The sequence below is a fragment of the Oncorhynchus keta genome, chromosome 20, assembly GCF_023373465.1.
Source record: "Oncorhynchus keta strain PuntledgeMale-10-30-2019 chromosome 20, Oket_V2, whole genome shotgun sequence".
NCBI classification, from domain to species: Eukaryota; Metazoa; Chordata; class Actinopteri; order Salmoniformes; family Salmonidae; genus Oncorhynchus; species Oncorhynchus keta.
The window spans coordinates 42819674-42841657 of NC_068440.1; the positions used below are offsets into that span (position 1 = coordinate 42819674).

The 21984-nt window shown below is 45.4% G+C and overlaps 1 protein-coding gene and 1 long non-coding RNA gene across 11 annotated transcripts; one reads left to right on the forward strand and one right to left on the reverse strand.

Moving 5' to 3' along the window:
* Positions 1–5413: 5413 nt before the first annotated feature.
* Positions 5414–9820, reverse strand: LOC127910042 (uncharacterized). Of its 10 annotated transcripts, none has more exons than XR_008073725.1 (4): positions 8762–9820; positions 8296–8724; positions 7999–8064; positions 5414–7899 (listed from the first exon to the last, which is right to left on the reverse strand). It is a non-coding gene; the product is annotated as an uncharacterized LOC127910042 (long non-coding RNA). The 10 variants fall into 10 exon arrangements; XR_008073727.1 differs by having other exon boundaries at positions 7999–8097; XR_008073721.1 differs by having other exon boundaries at positions 7999–8130.
* A 3873-nt stretch (positions 9821–13693) lies between these two features.
* LOC118382225 (protein LRATD2-like) lies at positions 13694–16440 on the forward strand. Its single transcript, XM_035769072.2, has one exon. It carries the CDS (start codon positions 14979–14981, stop codon positions 15840–15842), a length of 864 nt encoding a protein of 287 aa, XP_035624965.2. The 5' UTR covers positions 13694–14978; the 3' UTR covers positions 15843–16440.
* The last annotated feature ends 5544 nt before the right edge of the window (positions 16441–21984 follow it).

Genomic DNA, 21984 nt, shown 5'->3' on the forward strand with positions numbered 1-21984 from the left:
GCTGTTGTAATGCCCTCCTTGGTTGGGGACAGATCTAGGTGCTGTTGTAGGGCCCTCCTTGGTTGGGGACAGATCTAGGTGCTGTTGTACGGCCCTCCTTGGTTGGTGACAGATCTAGGTGCTGTTATGGCCCTCCTTGGTTGGTGACAGAAGAACCAGATCATCAGCAAACACAGAAATACAGTAGACATTTGACTTCAGATTGAAATATTTTAACCACACACTTGTTGTTTGTGTACATGGATTGTTTGATGTTGTATGTTCCCCCCCGACACCACTTTCCGTCAATTTGTGATTGACCAGCTCAAATCGGTCTTATGTAGCAAAATTCAAAATTGTGTTTTTATTAACATTGGATAAAAGTAGAGATTCAGAGCTACAAAATGGTATTTCGCATTTGAGGAACAAAGGGAAAGTAATTCTGCTTTGAAAGTTGATCAACTTGTAAGCCCACTTTTGAGAAAATGGCCCTTGAATGTTTTGGTACTGAGTGAAGAGCTCCTCTTTGTCTCCTCCCGTTCAGCATCGTTCACACCCTCTTAACCCTCCGGTTGTGTTCGTTTCATGTTAATTAATTCTGTGTTCCCGGTCCAAAATGACCACCCCATTTATAGCTGATTATAAATCCATAATAATACATATATTAAACTTAAATTGCTAAAAAATATCTAACACAACATTGTGAACATGACACGTTTTGAACTTCTATTTGCTATTTATGGCCTGTAGGCCTCATTGACCTGAGCTCATACTCATGCTATTTATGGCCTGTAGGCCTCATTAACCTGAGCTCATACTCATGCTATTTATGGCCTGTAGGCATTGACCTGCTCTCATTGACCTGTAGCCTCATACTGAGCTTCTATTTTTATGGCCTGTAGGCCTCATTAACCTGAGCTCATACTCATTCTATTTATGGCCTGTAGGCCTCATTAACCTGAGCTCATACTCATGCTATTTATGGCCTGTAGGCCTCATTAACCTGAGCTCATACTCATGCTATTTATGGCCTGTAGGCCTCATTAACCTGAGCTCATACTCATGCTATTTATGGCCTGTAGGCCTCATTAACCTGAGCTCATACTCATGCTATTTATGGCCTGTAGGCCTCATTAACCTGAGCTCATACTCATGACCTGAGCTATGGCCTGTAGGCCTCATTAAGCTCATACTCATTCTATTTATGGCCTGTAGGCCTCATTGACCTGAGCTCATACTCATGCTATTTATGGCCTGTAGGCCTCATTGACCTGAGCTCATACTCATTCTATTTATGGCCTGTAGGCCTCATTAACCTGAGCTCATACTCATTCTATTTATGGCCTGTAGGCCTCATTAACCTGAGCTCATACTCATTCTATTTATGGCCTGTAGGCCTCATTAACCTGAGCTCATACTCATGCTATTTATGGCCTGTAGGCCTCATTAACCTGAGCTCATACTCATGCTATTTATGGCCTGTAGGCCTCATTAACCTGAGCTCATACTCATGCTATTTATGGCCTGTAGGCCTCATTAACCTGAGCTAATACTCATTCTATTTATGGCCTGTAGGCCTCATTAACCTGAGCTCATACTCATTCTATTTATGGCCTGTAGGCCTCATTGACCTGAGCTCATACTCATGCTATTTATGGCCTGTAGGCCTCATTGACCTGAGCTCATACAACTAGTTTTTGAGTTTTAAAAAAGCATAATGTATGGATTATTTTGACTATAACAAATACTCAGATGAAACATGTTGTGCTATTTATCACAGACTACTTTGTGTCAGTTTAACAAGGACTCTCTCCTCCTCACTAGTGCCATGATCAAAGATCACATAAGTATGGTCATTGTGCTGCCACGGAATGAATTGGGATCAAAGCATCAAAAAAGCTTTATTATATACCAGAGGTTTGAGAAAAGTTCTATATATTATTGAAACAATGTTGTGATTGTTTGTGTGAATGCCAACAGGTGTGGTTCCCTTGGGGGAAAGATTCTAATAGGGAAAGGTTCCCGTGGGGGATGCCATGGAAGTCAAGAAGGGAAGTGAGGAGGGTCTGAGAGAGGAAGTGTGTGAAAATGCATGTGCCTGAACTCAATTTTATTAGTCGCACCCATTCATTTCTAATGACCGGTCATTTTTGACCAGGAACACCACAGGTATGCAAAAGTTGAATAAAAAGTTAAATAAAATGGGTTGAAAATCATCCAAATGGATTTTGTGTGTTCAGAAGCCCTGTGTGGACAAAGTCATGGAACCTTATGACAATCAGATTAAATGAACGACAAATTTTAGAGGGAGAACGTGTTAATTGGTCCAATTGGACCGGAACAAAGCAGGAGGGTTAAGCTTTAGCCCCACCCATCTCGTTTCGCTCTCGGAGCGTTCAGAACCAAAACTTGACACTCTGGCCGATGATGTGTTTACCTCTGGATAACATGAAAACAGCCGAACTCTGCAGGCAACAATTTCATAACAGTTTTTTGCCGATGTTGTGTTGATACCATGCTGGGTCTCTCTTTTATATAGTGTTGTGGTGTCTCTTGTCGTGATGTATATTTTGTCCAATATATATATATATTTTTTTTTAATCCCAGCACCCGAACCCGCAGGAGGCCTTTTACCTTTTGGTAGGTCATCATTGTAAATAAGAATTTGTTCTTAACTGACTTGCCTAGTTAAATAAAGGTAAAATAAAAAAAAATGTGGAGTCTTTTGTTAAGACATGTAGCTGGCTAGTAAACAATGAAAAATAGCAAACAACATGTAAGATCACACACGTCATTTAACGTTAGCTAACGTTACCTAGTTAAACAACAATGAACATCGTGCCAACTCGTGACGTTACTAAGCCTTGCATGAATCTGCTGGTAGTGGTGACTGTCCAACCAGGTTCAATGTCAGATAGTTAACGTTAGGCCTTAACTAGCAAAGCAAACAGCTCTGAGATACAAATAAGAACGTACACGGAACGTCAGCTAGCTAGCTAGCTAACACTTTAGCTTGAAATGAAACCACTTTATATCAAAGTTGGAAATGAGTAATATCTGAAAATGTGGTGTTTTCTCCATCTCTTTATAGCTATCATTTCCACTGATTTCAAAACTCGATCCTCCGGAAAGTGGAGAGCAACATTTATCCAGCTCCACTACACAACACATTTTTAAAAAGCCGCGTTTGACAGGATTACCAACACAGACTGACCAGCTCTAATAGGCCGAAGCCTTCTATATGGAGACCAATCTGAACTCCTCTCTCGGCATGTCCAGCCCACTCATTATCTCAGCCAATCATGGCTAGTGTGAAGGTTGCTGATTTTTTTTTTCTTTCTGTGGCTTAACCAACTAAGGCTCGTAATTTCAACCTTTTTATTCGTATTTACAGATGGAATACAAGTTTGTTATTAAGGCACATGAACGTTGACACGTTCCAGAAGGCATTTCTGCCAAAGGGTTTAAATGGCTGTTCAGTGGTGTCTCACGACATACGCAAAGGTTCCTGAAACGAGTCACATTTGTATAGCAGACCCTTGTGCCAAACTGAGTCAAAAGCTTTTTTGATATCAACAAAGGATGAAAAGACTTTGCCTTTGTTTCTTTGTCAATTAGGGTGTGCAGGGTGAATACGTGGTCTGTCACATGGTAATTTGGTAGAAAGCTAATTTGACATTTGCTCAGTACATTGTTTTCACTGAGGACATGAACTAGTCTGCTAGGATGTTCCTGTTGATACATATTCCACGGTAGTTATAGGGGTCAAATTTGTCTCCACTTTTGCAGATCGGGGTGATCGGTCCTTGGTTCCAAATATCGGTGAAGATGCTGAGTATGATGTTAAATAGTTCAAGTATAGCCAATTGGAATGTGTGGTCTGTATATTTAATCATTTCATTGAGATCAACCCCACAGGCCTTTTTTTCCATTTCATGGGGAAGCTGAGAGGTTAAATATACTGTTTAGATGTTCTACTGCCAGGTTTACACCTTCACTATTACAGTGGAATGTTTTGTCCAGGAAGTTGTCTGAAAGGGATTTGTTGTCTAATTGTTTTTTGGTAGGTTTCCACACTACTTTCCTTCCATCTATAGCATTTCTTAATAGTATTCAGTTCACTTGGCTTTGATGCCTCATGATTGACTATTGCTCTGTTCAAGTAGACTGTGATTTTGCTGTGGTCTGATAGGGGTGTCAGTGGGCTGACTGTGAACGCTCTGAGAGACTCTGGGTTGAGGTCAGTGATAAAGTAGTCTACAGTACTACTGCCAAAGGATGAGCTATAGGTGTACCTACCATAGGAGTCCCCTCGAAGCCTACCGTTGACTATGTACATACCCAGCGTGCGACAGAGCTGCAGGAGTTGTGACCCGTTTTTGTTGGTTTTGTTGTCATAGTTGTGCCTAAGGGGGCATATGGGGGAGGGAGTGTTGTCACCTCCAGGCATGTGTTTGTCCCCCTGTGTGCTGAGGCTGTCAGGTTCTTGTCCGGTTCTGGCATTTAGGTCGCCACAGACAAGTACATGTCCTTGGGCCTGGAAATGATTGATTTCCCCCTCCAGGATGGAGAAGCTGTCTTCATTAAAGTATGGGGATTCTAGTGGGGGGATATAAGGGATTCTATTGGGGGATATAGGGATTCTAGGATTCTAGTGGGGGATATAGGGATTCTAGTGGGGGATATAGGGATTCTAGTGGGGGGATATAGGGATTCTAGTGGGGGGGGGATTCTAGTGGGGGGGATTCTAGTGGGGGGATATAGGGATTCTAGTGGGGGATATAGGGATCTAGTGGGGGATATAGGGATTCTAGTGGGGAGATATAGGGATTCTAGTGGGGGATATAGGGGATTCTAGTGGGGGATATAAGGGATTCTAGGGGGATATAGGGATATATAGGGATTCTAGTGGGGGATATAGGGATTCTAGTGGGGGATAGGGATTCTAGTGGGGGATATAGGGATTCTAGTGGGGGGTTATAGGGATTCTAGTGGGGGTTATAGGGGATTCTAGGGGGGATATAGGGATTCTAGTGGGGGATATAGGGATTCTAGTGGGGGATATAGGGGGTGGGGGGATATAGGGGATTCTAGTGGGGGATATAAGGGATTCTAGTGGGGATATAGGGATTCTAGGGGGATATAGGGGTGGGGATTAGGGGATTCTAGTGGGGGATATAGGGATTCTAGTGGGGGGATTAAGGGATTCTAGTGGGGATATAGGGATTCTATAGGGATTCTATTGGGGGATATAAGGGATTCTAGTGGGGGATATAGGGATTCTAGTGGGGGATATAGGGATTCTAGTGGGGGGGATTCTAGTGGGGGATATATGGATTCTAGTGGGGGATATAGGGATTCTAGTGGGGATATAGGGATTCTAGTGGGGATATAGGGGTGGGGATATAGGGGTGGGGGATTCTAGTGGGGGTTATAGGGGATTCTAGTGGGGGGATATAGGGGATTCTAGTGGGGGGATATAGGGGATTCTAGTGGGGGATATAAGGGATTCTAGTGGGGGATATAGGTAGCACACAGCAGGACATTTCTCTGTTGAGATTATTTCCTTTTGAATTTCTAGCCAAATGTTCCTCTTTGATTAATTAAATAGAGTGGGTCTGCTCTATACCAAATTAGCCCTTCCCTATTTCATGCCTGGTAGTATGGTGGATGGGACTACCAGCTCTCTGTAACCTAGAGGGCAACGAGTGGGTCCGTCTCCTCTATACCACACACCTGGTAGTATGGTTGGATGGGACTACCAGCTCTCTGTAACCTAGAGGGCAACGAGTGGGTCCGTCTCCTCTATACCACACACCTGGTAGTATGGTGGATGGGACTACCAGCTCTCTGTAACCGAGAGGGCAACGAGTGGGTCCATCTCCTCTATGACCTCAGGCCTTGGATATTCCAGGATGAGATACTGAAGGCTTTGTGTTCCAGAAAGTGTCCAATATTGTTAGTTGTGTGGTTTGGCCTCAGACTAGTAAGTGTCTCTCTCTTTGTCCTTCCTTCTCTCTCTCTTTGTCCGTCCTTCTCTCTCGCTCTGTGTACAGTAGTCTATATATCAACCTAAGTAATTGTACTGCGTGCAGTAGTCTATATAGTTAATCAATTAATCAAATGTATTTATAAAGCCCTTCTTACATCAGCTGATATCTCAAAGTGCTGTACAGAAACCCAGCCTAAAACCCCAAACAGCAAGCAATGCAGGTGTAGAAGCACTAGAAATGCCAGAAGCTAGGAAGAAACCTAGAGAGGAACCAGGCTATGTGGGGTGGCCAGTCCTCTTCTGGCTGTGCCGGGTGGAGATTATAACAGAACATGGCCAAGATGTTCAAATGTTCATAGATGACCAGCAGGGTCAAATAATAATAATCACAGTAGTTGTTGAGGGTGCAACAGGTCAGCACCTCAGGAGTAAATGTCAGTTGGCTTTTCATAGCCGATCATTGAGAGTATCTCTACCGCTCCTGCTGTCTCCAGAGAGTTGAAAACAGCAGGTCTGGGACAGGTAGCACGTTCGGTGAACAGGTCAGGGTTCCATAGCCGCAGGCAGAACAGTTGAAACTGGAGCAGCAGCACGGCCAGGTGGACTAGGGACAGCAAGGACTCATCATGCCAGGTAGCCCAAGGGCTCAGGTCCCCCAAGAGAGAGAGAGAGAAAGAAAGAGAGAATTAGAGAGAGCATACTTAAATTCACACAGGACACTGGATAAGACAGGAGAAATACTCCAGATATAACTACTCAGCATAAATAAATGTAAACCTCAGTAATTGTTGTGTGTGCAGTACTCTATATATTTTGTACAAATTGACAGATCTGGATCAATTGACATTTTGCTCATTTCGGATTCCATCAGGTCTGCAACCTTTTTGTTTTACATTTAAGGGCCTGAAGTATCTTACAGAGCTCCTGCTCAGTCATTGGGGAGTCCAATGGATTTTGATGGTCCTTTATAGCTTTTTCTAATCCTTCCAACTTCTCATGAATTTGGCCTTGTTCTGCGGTTGCATCAATTTGAACAGTGTTTTAAAATGGGTTGTCCATGTTTTGTTTTAATTTTACCTTTATTTAACTGCAAGTCAGTTAAGAACAAATTCTTATTTTCAATGACGGCCTAGGAACAGTGGGTTAACTGCCTGTTCAGGGGCAGAACGACAGATTTGTACCTTGTCAGCTCGGGGGTTTGAACTCTAACACTCTAACCACTAGGCTACCCTGCCGCCTCTACACTCTAACCACTAGGCTACCCTGCCGCCTCTACACTCCAACCACTAGGCTACCCTGCCACCTCTACACTCTAACCACTAGGCTACCCTGCCGCCTCTACACTCTAACCACTAGGCTACCCTGCCGCCTCTACACTCTAACCACTAGGCTACCCTGCCGCCTCTACACTCTAACCACTAGGCTACCCTGCCGCCTCTACACTCTAACCACTAGGCTACCCTGCCGCCTCTACACTCTAACCACTAGGCTACCCTGCCGCCTCTACACTCTAACCACTGGGCTACCCTGCCGCCTCTACACTCGAACCACTGGGCTACCCTGCCGCCTCTACACTCGAACCACTGGGCTACCCTGCCGCCTCTACACTCTAACCACTGGGCTACCCTGCCGCCTCTACACTCTAACCACTGGGCTACCCTGCCGCCTCTACACTCTAACCACTGGGCTACCCTGCCGCCTCTACACTCTAACCACTAGGCTACCCTGCCGCATCTACACTCTAACCACTAGGCTACCCTGGGCCTCTACACTCTAACCACTAGGATACCCGGCCGCCTCTACACTCTAAAACTAGGCTACCCTGCCACCTCTACACTCTAACCACTAGGCTACCCTGCCACCTCTACACTCTAACCACTAGGCTACCCTGCCACCTCTACACTCTAACCACTAGGCTACCCTGCCACCTCTACACTCTAACCACTAGGCTACCCTGCCGCGTCTACACTCTAACCACTAGGCTACCCTGCCGCATCTACACTCTAACCACTAGGCTACCCTGCCACCTCTACACTCTAACCACTAGGCTACCCTGCCACCTCTACACTCTAACCACTAGGCTACCCTGCCACCTCTACACTCTAACCACTAGGCTACCCTGCCACCTCTACACTCTAACCACTAGGCTACCCTGCCACCTCTACACTCTAACCACTAGGCTACCCTGCCACCTCTACACTCTAACCACTAGGCTACCCTGCCGCATCTACACTCTAACCACTAGGCTACCCTGCCGCCTCTACACTCTAACCACTAGGCTACCCTGCCGCCTCTACACTCTAAACACTAGGCTACCCTGCCACCTCTACACTCTAACCACTAGGCTACCCTGCCACCTCTACACTCTAACCACTAGGCTACCCTGCCACCTCTACACTCTAACCACTAGGCTACCCTGCCGCATCTACACTCTAACCACTAGGCTACCCTGCCGCATCTACACTCTAACCACTAGGCTACCCTGCCACCTCTACACTCTAACCACTAGGCTACCCTGCCACCTCTACACTCTAACCACTAGGCTACCCTGCCACCTCTACACTCTAACCACTAGGCTACCCTGCCACCTCTACACTCTAACCACTAGGCTACCCTGCCACCTCTACACTCTAACCACTAGGCTACCCTGCCACCTCTACACTCTAACCACTAGGCTACCCTGCCACCTCTACACTCTAACCACTAGGCTACCCTGCCACCTCTACACTCGAACCACTAGGCTACCCTGCCACCTCTACACTCGAACCACAGTTTAGGCTACCCTGCCACCTCTACACTCGAACCACTAGGCTACACTGCCGCCTCTAACCACTAGGCTACCTGCCTCCTCTACACTCTAACCACTGGGCTACCTGCCTCCTCTAGACTCTAACCACTAGGCTACCTGCCTCCTGTACACTCTAACCACTAGGCTACCCTGCCAGTGAGACATGTGAGACACTAAGGAACAGTTTAGTAGGCTAGACACTAAGGAACAGTTTAGTAGGCTAGACGATGTGAGACAGTAAGGAACAGTTTAGTAGGCTAGACGATGTGAGACAGTAAGGAACAGTTTAGTAGGCTAGACGATGTGAGACAGTAAGGAACAGTTTAGTGGACTAGACGATGTGAGACAGTAAAGAACAGTTTAGTGGACTAGACGATGTGAGACAGTAAAGAACAGTTTAGTAGGCTAGACGATGTGAGACACTAAGGAACAGTTTAGTAGGCTAGACGATGTGAGACAGTAAGGAACAGTTTAGTAGGCTAGACGATGTGAGACAGTAAGGAACAGTTTAGTAGGCTAGACGATGTGAGACACTAAGGAACAGTTTAGTAGACTAGACGATGTGAGACCGAAAGGAACAGTTTAGTAGACTAGACGATGTGAGACAGTAAGGAACAGTTTAGTAGGCTAGACGATGTGAGACCGTAAGGAACAGTTTAGTAGGCTAGACGATGTGAGACCGTAAGGAACAGTTTAGTAGGCTAGACGATGTGAGACCGTAAGGAACAGTTTAGTAGACCAGACGATGTGAGACAGTAAGGAACAGTTTAGTAGACTAGACGATGTGAGACAGTAAGGAACAGTTTAGTAGGCTAGACGATGTGAGACAGTAAGGAACAGTTTAGTAGGCTAGACGATGTGAGACAGGAAGGAACAGTTTAGTAGGCTAGACGATGTGAGACAGGAAGGAACAGTTTAGTAGGCTAGACGATGTGAGACCGTAAGGAACAGTTTAGTAGGCTAGACGATGTGAGACAGTAAGGAACAGTTTAGTAGGCTAGACGATGTGAGACCGTAAGGAACAGTTTAGTAGGCTAGACGATGTGAGACCGTAAGGAACAGTTTAGTGGCTAGACTGTGAGACCGATTTAGTGAGACGATGTGAGACAGGAAGGAACAGTTTAGTAGGCTAGACGATGTGAGACCGTAAGGAACAGTTTAGTAGGCTAGACGATGTGAGACCGTAAGGAACAGTTTAGTAGGCTAGACGATGTGAGACAGTAAGGAACAGTTTAGTAGACTAGACGATGTGAGACCGTAAGGAACAGTTTAGTAGGCTAGACGATGTGAGACCGTAAGGAACAGTTTAGTAGGCTAGACGATGTGAGACCGTAAGGAACAGTTTAGTAGGCTAGACGATGTGAGACAGTAAGGAACAGTTTAGTAGGCTAGATGTGAGACTAAGAACAGTTTAGTGAGACCGTAGACAGGAACAGTTTAGTAGGCTAGACGATGTGAGACAGGAAGGAACAGTTTAGTAGGCTAGACGATGTGAGACAGTAAGGAACAGTTTAGTAGGCTAGACGATGTGAGACAGTAAGGAACAGTTTAGTAGGCTAGACGATGTGAGACAGTAAGGAACAGTTTAGTAGGCTAGACGATGTGAGACAGTAAGGAACAGTTTAGTAGGCTAGACGATGTGAGACAGTAAGGAACAGTTTAGTAGGCTAGACGATGTGAGACACTAAGGAACAGTTTAGTAGGCTAGACGATGTGAGACAGTAAGGAACAGTTTAGTAGGCTAGACGATGTGAGACAGTAAGGAACAGTTTAGTAGGCTAGACGATGTGAGACACTAAGGAACAGTTTAGTAGGCTAGACGATGTGAGACAGTAAGGAACAGTTTAGTAGACTAGACGATGTGAGACAGTAAGGAACAGTTTAGTAGGCTAGACGATGTGAGACAGTAAGGAACAGTTTAGTAGGCTAGACGATGGACAGGGGAACAGTTTAGTAGGCTAGACGATGATGTGAGACAAAGTTTAGTAGGAGGTGAGACCGTGGAACAGGAACAGTTTAGTAGGCTAGACGATGTGAGAACAGTTTAGTAGGCTAGAAGTGAGACACTAAGGAACAGTTTAGTAGGCTAGACGATGTGAGACACTAAGGAACAGTTTAGTAGGCTAGACGATGTGAGACAGGAAGGAACAGTTTAGTAGGCTAGACGATGTGAGACAGGAAGGAACAGTTTAGTAGGCTACATGTTTTAGTAGGCTAGACGATGTGAGACAGGAAGGAACAGTTTAGTAGGCTAGACGATGTGAGACAGGAAGGAACAGTTTAGTAGGCTAGACGATGTGAGACAGTAAGGAACAGTTTAGTAGGCTAGACGATGTGAGACAGGAAGGAACAGTTTAGTAGGCTAGGATGTGAGACAGGAAGGAACAGTTTAGTAGGCTAGACGATGTGAGACCTAGACGATGTGAGACCTGTCTCAGGAAGGAACAGTTTAGTAGGCTAGACGATGTGAGACAGTAAGGAACAGTTTAGTTAGACGATGTTTAGTAGAGACATGTGAGACAGGAACAGTTTAGTAGGCTAGACGATGTGAGACAAGGAACAGTTTAGTAGGCTAGACGATGTGAGACAGTAAGGAACAGTTTAGTAGGCTAGACGATGTGAGACAGGAAGGAACAGTTTAGTAGGCTAGACGATGTGAGACAGTAAGGAACAGTTTAGTAGGCTAGACGATGTGAGACAGGAAGGAACAGTTTAGTAGGCTAGACGATGTGAGACAGGAAGGAACAGTTTAGTAGGCTAGACGATGTGAGACAGGAAGGAACAGTTTAGTAGGCTAGACAGATGTGAGACAGTAAGGAACAGTTTAGTAGACTAGACGATGTGAGACAGGAAGGAACAGTTTAGTAGGCTAGACGATGTGAGACAGGAAGGAACAGTTTAGTAGGCTAGACGATGTCAGTTTAGTAGGCTAGACGATGTGAGACAGTGGAACAGTTTAGTAGGCTAGATAGGCTTTAGACTATGTGAGACAGTAAGGAACAGTTTAGTAGGCTAGACGATGTGAGACAGGAAGGAACAGTTTAGTAGGCTAGACATGTGAGACACTAAGGAACAGTTTAGTAGGCTGTTCCAGTTTAGTAGGCTAGACGATGTGAGACAGTAAGAACAGTTTAGTAGGCTAGACGATGTGAGACAGTAAAGAACAGTTTAGTAGGCTAGACGATGTGAGACAGTGAAGGAACAGTTTAGTAGGCTAGACGATGTGAGACAGTAAGGAACAGTTTAGTAGGCTAGACGATGTGAGACAGTAAGGAACAGTTTAGTAGGCTAGACGATGTGAGACATGAAGGAACAGTTTAGTAGGCTAGACGATGTGAGACAGTAAGGAACAGTTTAGTAGGCTAGACGATGTGAGACAGTCAGTTTAGTAGGCTAGACGAGACAGGAAGGAACAGTTGAGACCGATGTGAGTTTAGTAGGCTAGACGATGTGAGACAGTAAGGAACAGTTTAGTTACGATGTAGGAAGGAACAGTTTAGTAGGCTAGACGATGTGAGACAGGGAAGGAACAGTTTAGTAGGCTAGACGATGTGAGACAGGAAGGAACAGTTTAGTAGGCTAGACGATGTGAGACAGTAAGGAACAGTTTAGTAGGCTAGACGATGTGAGACAGGAAGGAACAGTTTAGTAGGCTAGACGATGTGAGACAGGAAGGAACAGTTTAGTAGGCTAGACGATGTGAGACAGGAAGGAACAGTTTAGTAGGCTAGACGATGTGAGACAGGAAGGAACAGTTTAGTAGGCTAGACGATGTGAGACAGGAAGGAACAGTTTAGTAGGCTAGACGATGTGAGACAGTAAGGAACAGTTTAGTAGGCTAGACGATGTGAGACAGGAAGGAACAGTTTAGTAGGCTAGACGATGTGAGACAGGAACAGTTTAAGGAACAGTTTAGTTTAGTACTAGACGATGTGAGACAGGAAGGAACAGTTTAGTAGGCTTTAGACAATTTAGTGAGACATGGAAGGAACAGTTTAGTAGGCTAGACGATGTGAGACGATGTGAGACCTAAGGAACAGTTTAGTAGGCTAGACGATGTGAGACAGGAAGGAACAGTTTAGTAGGCTTGTGAGACCGTAAGGAACAGTTTAGTAGGCTAGACGATGTGAGACCGTAAGGAACAGTTTAGTAGGCTAGACGATGTGAGACCGTAAGGAACAGTTTAGTTTGTTAGACAGTAAGGAACAGTTTAGTAGGCTAGACGATGTGAGACCGTAAGGAACAGTTTAGTAGGCTAGACGATGTGAGACAGGAAGGAACAGTTTAGTAGGCTAGACGATGTGAGACAGTAAGGAACAGTTTAGTAGACTAGACGATGTGAGACAGGAAGGAACAGTTTAGTAGGCTAGACTGTGAGACAGTTAGTGGCTGTTTGTGAGACAGTAAAGAACAGTTTAGTAGACTAGACGATGTGAGACAGTTTAAGGAACAGTTTAGTAGGCTAGACGATGTGAGACAGGAAGGAACAGTTTAGTAGGCTAGACTGTGAGACAGGAAGGAACAGTTTAGTGGCTAGACGATGTGAGACAGTAAGGAACAGTTTAGTAGGACTAGACATGGACAGGAAGGAACAGTTTAGTAGGCTAGACGATGTGAGACAGTAAGGAACAGTTTAGTGGACTAGACCCTATTTGTTTGACCATGTAAGGAACAGTTTAGTAGGCTAGACTACCTGACATGTGAGACAGTAAGAACAGTTTAGTAGGCTAGACGATGTGAGACAGTAAGGAACAGTTTAGTAGGCTAGACGATGTGAGACAGTAAGGAACAGTTTAGTAGGCTAGAGGTTTTAATGAAGCTAGGTTTTGGCGATGTGAGACAGTTTGGAACAGTTTAGTAGGCTGACGATGTGAGACAGTAAGGAACAGTTTAGTATAGACGATGTGAGACAGGAAGGAACAGTTTAGTAGGCTAGACGATGTGAGACAGTAAGGAACAGTTTAGTAGGCTAGACGATGTGAGACAGTAAGGAACAGTTTAGTAGACTAGACGATGTGAGACAGTAAGGAACAGTTTAGTAGGCTAGACGATGTGAGACAGTAAGGAACAGTTTAGTAGGCTAGACGATGTGAGACAGGAAGGAACAGTTTAGTAGACTAGACGATGTGAGACAGTAAGGAACAGTTTAGTAGGCTAGACGATGTGAGACAGTAAGGAACAGTTTAGTAGGCTAGACTATGTGAGACAGGAAGGAACAGTTTAGTAGACTAGACGATGTGAGACAGTAAGGAACAGTTTAGTAGGCTAGACTATGTGAGACAGGAAGGAACAGTTTAGTAGGCTAGACGATGTGAGACAGGAAGGAACAGTTTAGTAGGCTAGACGATGTGAGGGCCAAGCTGTTACGGGTAGAAGGAAGACAACAGCAGGGTGAAAATGTCATGTGTAAGCTATAACAAAACCAATCCGTCTTCCACAAACAGGCTCAACATTGTTAGTAATATCTTTGTAATATCAGTATGCTATGTACAATGTTATAGAGTAAATAAATGTTTCTGAATGAGTTATGTCAAGTCTTACACATTGATTTAACCTGGTTCATTCCCAAGGAGTAGAATGTAATGTAGGCCTATGAGCTGAATGGGTTGTATATTTCATGCCATCACTAACTTTTTAGCCCATGCTCTATGGGAGTTGGGAAAAGATCATGAAAAGAAAATGCGCACTACAGCTTTAAATGAGATTGTTTGTTGCTGTAGCTGTGCCAAGTCGAGATCTGCCTGCCGTCGAATCCACGGTTACTCCGCAGGCTTCGCTATCGCCTCTGTGGTGTTGACGGAAACTACTCATGCAGCCTACTTTGTCAGCGAGTACGGACATAACATACATTTAGTCATCGGGCACGAAGAGCCTGTAGCCTATTCATCGATCTAATCGTATTGTGCATGATAGTTAAATGTTCTAACTTTACGCACGTAGAATAGGCAACATCAATCCACATCAAGGCACTTGTTGATTTGAATAGGCTTCCTCACAGCCGTCCGCTGCTTCGGAGTACTATTTAGTTCTGGGGGGGGGGGTGACCTACGGCTACAGATGGATCCGAGTCCTTTGGGAGGTTGTCATTAGTTTACCCAGGTTGTGTGGTGCAGAGGCGGATACAGATGGCGCTGATCCTCTGCTTTTAAGAGGTGGACAGCCCGGCAGCGTCCTTCAAGAACGTCAACATCCTCGCTATCAGCTACCGAGGGAGGGGGCATGGGCAACCAGGTGGATAAAATGAAGCTGTCACATCCAAGTTACGCAGAAGTTCCCACAATGGACCCCAACGGGCTGGACACTGAGGAGGGTCCTCGGATCGGAGTGTCATATATTTTCTCAACAGATGACGAGGAACAGGAGGGTGAAAACAGTAACGTAGACGGAGCGGATAAGGAGCACCACACTGGTACGGAACAGAAACACTACGACAAGAGCAACGAGGTGGATTGCGCTGTTTACCACCGGGAGGAATGTATTTACGAGAAGAGCGTCAAGACCGCGGGCATGGAAATATACTCCCCCGAGATCCTACTAAACAAATGCAGGGCAGGTGACCTGGTGGAGTTTGTAACCACGGGGCAGTACCCCCACTGGGCGGTGTATGTCGGTGACTTCCAGGTGGTGCACCTGCACAGAGCAGAGATAAAGAACAGCTTCCTGACAGACGCCAGCCAGGGAAGGAGATGTAGAATAGTCAACGATCTGTATAAATTCAAAGCCCTCGGTGCCGAGATGGTGGTTCAGAACGCTATGGAACAGGTAGGAGCTAAAGACAGAGAGTTGAGCTGGAGAAATTCAGAGTGCTTTGCCGCTTGGTGCAGGTTTGGCAAACGGGAGTTCAAAATGGGCGGGGAGATCCGGATAGGAAAAGAGCCATACAGGTTAAAGATCCTGATGTCAGATAAACAGTCTCACATGCTGGAGTTCCAGTGTTTAGAGGACTTGGTCATGGAGAAGAGGAGACACGACCAGGTGGGAAGGACATCAGTGGTCCAGGAGCTGGCCAATCATTTGAACAGTGTGGAAGAGATCAACAGGAATCCACTCAGTGATCCAATAACTGCACAGATTGCTCAGTGATCTGATGGATTTATGATGATGATGTCCCTTTCCTATCTAATCACAGACCACTAAGTGGAGTACCAAACACACATTTTATAATACATGTTGATGAATAGAATCAAATGGCACATTCTGTTTTTTGATGAATAGAATCAAATGGCACATTCTGTTTTTTGATGAATAGAATCAAATGGCACATTCTGATGAATAGAATCAAATGGCACATTCTGTTTTTTGATGAATAGAATCAAATGGCACATTCTGTTTTTTGATGAATAGAATCAAATGGCACATTCTGTTTTTTGATGAATAGAATCAAATGGCACAGTCTGATGAATAGAATCAAATGGCACATTCTGTTTTTTGATTGATGCAGAAAATTGTCTCAAAGGTGCAGAATATGATTTGTTTATGAATCATAATGTTTGACATGATAATATACTTTGCATGTTTTCATGTCTCTAACAGGAAACTATCATACAACCAAACATACCTACAAGCGTAAGGTTATCTCATTCTGATGAAAACATGTTGTAGAGCATAGGTTGATCAATCATCTCGCTTATTGTACCGTACCAATCATCTGAGTCAAGTAAATTATCATCACATCTTTGCAATCGAACTGGCTTTTATTCGTGGCTGTCTACAGGTGTGTGTTTCTTCAGACACTCTCTCTAGGCCAAAATGGATGCTTTCCATGTGGACCCCTATTCCCTATAGTGCACAACTTCTGCCCAGGGCTCCAAAGAAGTGCACTACTTCTGCCCAGGCCTCCAAAGTAGTGTAATATGAAGGGGATAGGGTGACATTTGGAACACAACCATAGTCTTTTCATCATTTACTTCCTGTTTCTACCTGCTTTACAGTCAGCCTCATACCAGAGTACTAGCCTGTTTCTACCTGCTTTACATACAGTCAGCCTCATACCAGAGTACTAGCCTGTTTCTACCTGCTTTACAGTCAGCCTCATACCAGAGTACTAGCCTGTTTCCACCTGCTTTACATACAGTCAGCCTCATACCAGAGTACTAGCCTGTTTCCACCTGCTTTACAGTCAGCCTCATACCAGAGTACTAGCCTGTTTCTACCTGCTTTACATACAGTCAGCCTCATACCAGAGTACTAGCCTGTTTCCACCTGCTTTACATACAGTCAGCCTCATACCAGAGTACTAGCCTGTTTCCACCTGCTTTACATACAGTCAGCCTCATACCAGAGTACTAGCCTGTTTCCACCTGTTTACAGTCAGCCTCATACCAGAGTACTAGCCTGTTTCCACCTGCTTTACTGTCAGCCTCATACCAGAGTACTAGCCTGTTTCTACCTGCTTTACATACAGTCAGCCTCATACCAGAGTACTAGCCTGTTTCTACCTGCTTTACAGTCAGCCTCATACCAGAGTACTAGCCTGTTTCCACCTGCTTTACATACAGTCAGCCTCATACCAGAGTACTAGCCTGTTTCCACCTGCTTTACATACAGTCAGCCTCATACCAGAGTACTAGCCTGTTTCCACCTGCTTTACATACAGTCAGCCTCATACCAGAGTACTAGCCTGTTTCTACCTGTTTACAGTCAGCCTCATACCAGAGTACTAGCCTGTTTCTACCTGCTTTACATACAGTCAGCCTCATACCAGAGTACTAGCCTGTTTCCACCTGCTTTGGTCAGCCTCATACCAGAGTACTAGCCTGTTTCTACCTGTTTACAGTCAGCCTCATACCAGAGTACTAGCCTGTTTCTACCTGTTTACAGTCAGCCTCATACCAGAGTACTAGCCTGTTTCCACCTGCTTTGGTCAGCCTCATACCAGAGTACTAGCCTGTTTCTACCTGTTTACAGTCAGCCTCATACCAGAGTACTAGCCTGTTTCTACCTGTTTACAGTCAGCCTCATACCAGAGTACTAGCCTGTTTCCACCTGCTTTACAGTCAGCCTCATACCAGAGTACTAGCCTGTTTCTACCTGTTTACAGTCAGCCTCATACCAGAGTACTAGCCTGTTTCCACCTGCTTTAGTCAGCCTCATTCCAGAGTACTAGCCTGTTTCTACCTGCTTTACAGTCAGCCTCATACCAGAGTACTAGCCTGTTTCTACCTGTTTACAGTCAGCCTCATACCAGAGTACTAGCCTGTTTCCACCTGCTTTAGTCAGCCTCATACCAGAGTACTAGCCTGTTTCTACCTGTTTACAGTCAGCCTCATACCAGAGTACTAGCCTGTTTCCACCTGCTTTAGTTAGCCTCATACCAGAGTACTAGCCTGTTTCTACCTGTTTACAGTCAGCCTCATACCAGAGTACTAGCCTGTTTCCACCTGCTTTAGTTAGCCTCATACCAGAGTACTAGCCTGTTTCTACCTGTTTACAGTCAGCCTCATACCAGAGTACTAGCCTGTTTCCACCTGCTTTGGTCAGCCTCATACCAGAGTACTAGCCTGTTTCCACCTGCTTTGGTCAGCCTCATACCAGAGTACTAGCCTGTTTCCACCTGCTTTACAGTCAGCCTCATACCAGAGTACTAGCCTGTTTCTACCTGCTTTACATACAGTCAGCCTCATGCCAGAGTACTAGCCTGTTTCCACCTGCTTTACATACAGTCAGCCTCATACCAGAGTACTAGCCTGTCTCCACCTGCTTTAGTCAGCCTCATACCAGAGTACTAGCCTGTTTCTGCCTGCTTTACAGTCAGCCTCATACCAGAGTACTAGCCTGTTTCCACCTGCTTTACAGTCAGCCTCATACCAGAGTACTAGCCTGTTTCCACCTGCTTTACAGTCAGCCTCATACCAGAGTACTAGCCTGTTTCCACCTGCTTTACAGTCAGCCTCATACCAGAGTACTAGCCTGTTTCTACCTGCTTTACAGTCAGCCTCATACCAGAGTACTAGCCTGTTTACACCTGCTTTACAGTCAACCTCATACCAGAGTACTAGCCTGTTTCCACCTGCTTTACAGTCAGCCTCATACCAGAGTACTAGCCTGTTTCTACCTGCTTTACAGTCAGCCTCATACCAGAGTACTAGCCTGTTTCCACCTGCTTTAGTTAGCCTCATACCAGAGTACTAGCCTGTTTCTACCTGCTTTACAGTCAGCCTCATACCAGAGTACTAGCCTGTTTCTACCTGTTTACAGTCAGCCTCATACCAGAGTACTAGCCTGTTTCTACCTGTTTACAGTCAGCCTCATACCAGAGTACTAGCCTGTTTCTACCTGTTTACAGTCAGCCTCATACCAGAGTACAAGCCTGTTTCTACCTGCTTTACAGTCAGCCTCATACCAGAGTACTAGCCTGTTTCTACCTGCTTTACAGTCAGCTTCATACCAGAGTACTAGCCTGTTTCTACCTGTTTACAGTCAGCCTCATACCAGAGTACTAGCCTGTTTCCACCTGCTTTAGTCAGCCTCATACCAGAGTACTAGCCTGTTTCTACCTGCTTTACAGTCAGCCTCATTCCAGAGTACTAGCCTGTTTCCACCTGCTTTACAGTCAGCCTCATACCAGAGTACTAGCCTGTTTCTAACTGCTTTACATACAGTCAGCCTCATACCAGAGTACAAGCCTGTTTCTACCTGCTTTACAGTCAGCCTCATACCAGAGTACTAGCCTGTTTCCACCTGCTTTACAGTCAGCCTCATACCAGAGTACTAGCCTGTTTCCACCTGCTTTACAGTCAGCCTCATACCAGAGTACTAGCCTGTTTCTACCTGTTTACAGTCAGCCTCATACCAGAGTACTAGCCTGTTTCTACCTGTTTACAGTCAGCCTCATACCAGAGTACAAGCCTGTTTCCACCTGCTTTACATACAGTCAGCCTCATACCAGAGTACTAGCCTGTTTCTACCTGTTTACAGTCAGCCTCATACCAGAGTACTAGCCTGTTTCCACCTGCTTTACAGTCAGCCTCATACCAGAGTACTAGCCTGTTTCTACCTGTTTACAGTCAGCCTCATACCAGAGTACAAGCCTGTTTCCACCTGCTTTACAGTCAGCCTCATACCAGAGTACTAGCCTGTTTCCACCTGCTTTACAGTCAGCCTCATACCAGAGTACTAGCCTGTTTCTACCTGCTTTACATACAGGCAGCCTCATACCAGAGTACTAGCCTGTTTCTACCTGTTTACAGTCAGCCTCATACCAGAGTACTAGCCTGTTTCCACCTGCTTTAGTTAGCCTCATACCAGAGTACTAGCCTGTTTCTACCTGTTTACAGTCAGCCTCATACCAGAGTACTAGCCTGTTTCCACCTGCTTTAGTTAGCCTCATACCAGAGTACTAGCCTGTTTCTACCTGTTTACAGTCAGCCTCATACCAGAGTACTAGCCTGTTTCCACCTGCTTTAGTCAGCCTCATACCAGAGTACTAGCCTGTTTCTACCTGCTTTACATACAGGCAGCCTCATACCAGAGTACTAGCCTGTTTCCACCTGCTTTAGTCAGCCTCATTCCAGAGTACTAGCCTGTTTCTACCTGCTTTACATACAGGCAGCCTCATACCAGAGTACTAGCCTGTTTCCACCTGCTTTAGTCAGCCTCATACCAGAGTACTAGCCTGTTTCTACCTGCTTTACATACAGTCAGCCTCATACCAGAGTACTAGCCTGTTTCTACCTGCTTTACATACAGTCAGCCTCATACCAGAGTACTAGCCTGTTTCCTCCTGCTTTACAGTCAGCCTCATACCAGAGTACAAGCCTGTTTCCACCTGCTTTACATACAGTCAGCCTCATACCAGAGTACAAGCCTGTTTCCACCTGCTTTACATACAGTCAGCCTCATACCAGAGTACTAGCCTGTTTCCACCTGCTTTACAGTCAGCCTCATACCAGAGTACTAGCCTGTTTCCACCTGCTTTACAGTCAGCCTCATACCAGAGTACAAGCCTGTTTCCACCTGCTTTACAGTCAGCCTCATACCAGAGTACTAGCCTGTTTCTACCTGCTTTACAGTCAGCCTCATACCAGAGTACTAGCCTGTTTCTACCTGCTTTAGTCAGCCTCATACCAGAGTACTAGCCTGTTTCCACCTGCTTTAGTCAGCCTCATACCAGAGTACTAGCCTGTTTCTACCTGTTTACAGTCAGCCTCATACCAGAGTACTAGCCTGTTTCCACCTGCTTTAGTTAGCCTCATACCAGAGTACTAGCCTGTTTCTACCTGTTTACAGTCAGCCTCATACCAGAGTACTAGCCTGTTTCCACCTGCTTTAGTTAGCCTCATACCAGAGTACTAGCCTGTTTCTACCTGTTTACAGTCAGCCTCATACCAGAGTACTAGCCTGTTTCCACCTGCTTTGGTCAGCCTCATACCAGAGTACTAGCCTGTTTCCACCTGCTTTGGTCAGCCTCATACCAGAGTACTAGCCTGTTTCCACCTGCTTTACAGTCAGCCTCATACCAGAGTACTAGCCTGTTTCTACCTGCTTTACATACAGTCAGCCTCATACCAGAGTACTAGCCTGTTTCCACCTGCTTTACATACAGTCAGCCTCATACCAGAGTACTAGCCTGTTTCCACCTGCTTTAGTCAGCCTCATACCAGAGTACTAGCCTGTTTCTACCTGCTTTACAGTCAGCCTCATACCAGAGTACTAGCCTGTTTCCACCTGCTTTACAGTCAGCCTCATACCAGAGTACTAGCCTGTTTCCACCTGCTTTACAGTCAGCCTCATACCAGAGTACTAGCCTGTTTCCACCTGCTTTACAGTCAGCCTCATACCAGAGTACTAGCCTGTTTCTACCTGCTTTACAGTCAGCCTCATACCAGAGTACTAGCCTGTTTACACCTGCTTTACAGTCAACCTCATACCAGAGTACTAGCCTGTTTCCACCTGCTTTACAGTCAGCCTCATACCAGAGTACTAGCCTGTTTCTACCTGCTTTACAGTCAGCCTCATACCAGAGTACTAGCCTGTTTCCACCTGCTTTAGTTAGCCTCATACCAGAGTACTAGCCTGTTTCTACCTGCTTTACAGTCAGCCTCATACCAGAGTACTAGCCTGTTTCTACCTGTTTACAGTCAGCCTCATACCAGAGTACTAGCCTGTTTCTACCTGTTTACAGTCAGCCTCATACCAGAGTACTAGCCTGTTTCTACCTGTTTACAGTCAGCCTCATACCAGAGTACAAGCCTGTTTCTACCTGCTTTACAGTCAGCCTCATACC

Excerpts from the sequence above, each read along its gene's own strand:
- LOC118382225 (XM_035769072.2), top strand. The coding sequence starts at position 14,979 with ATGGGCAACCAGGTGGATAAAATGAAGCTGTCACATCCAAGTTACGCA.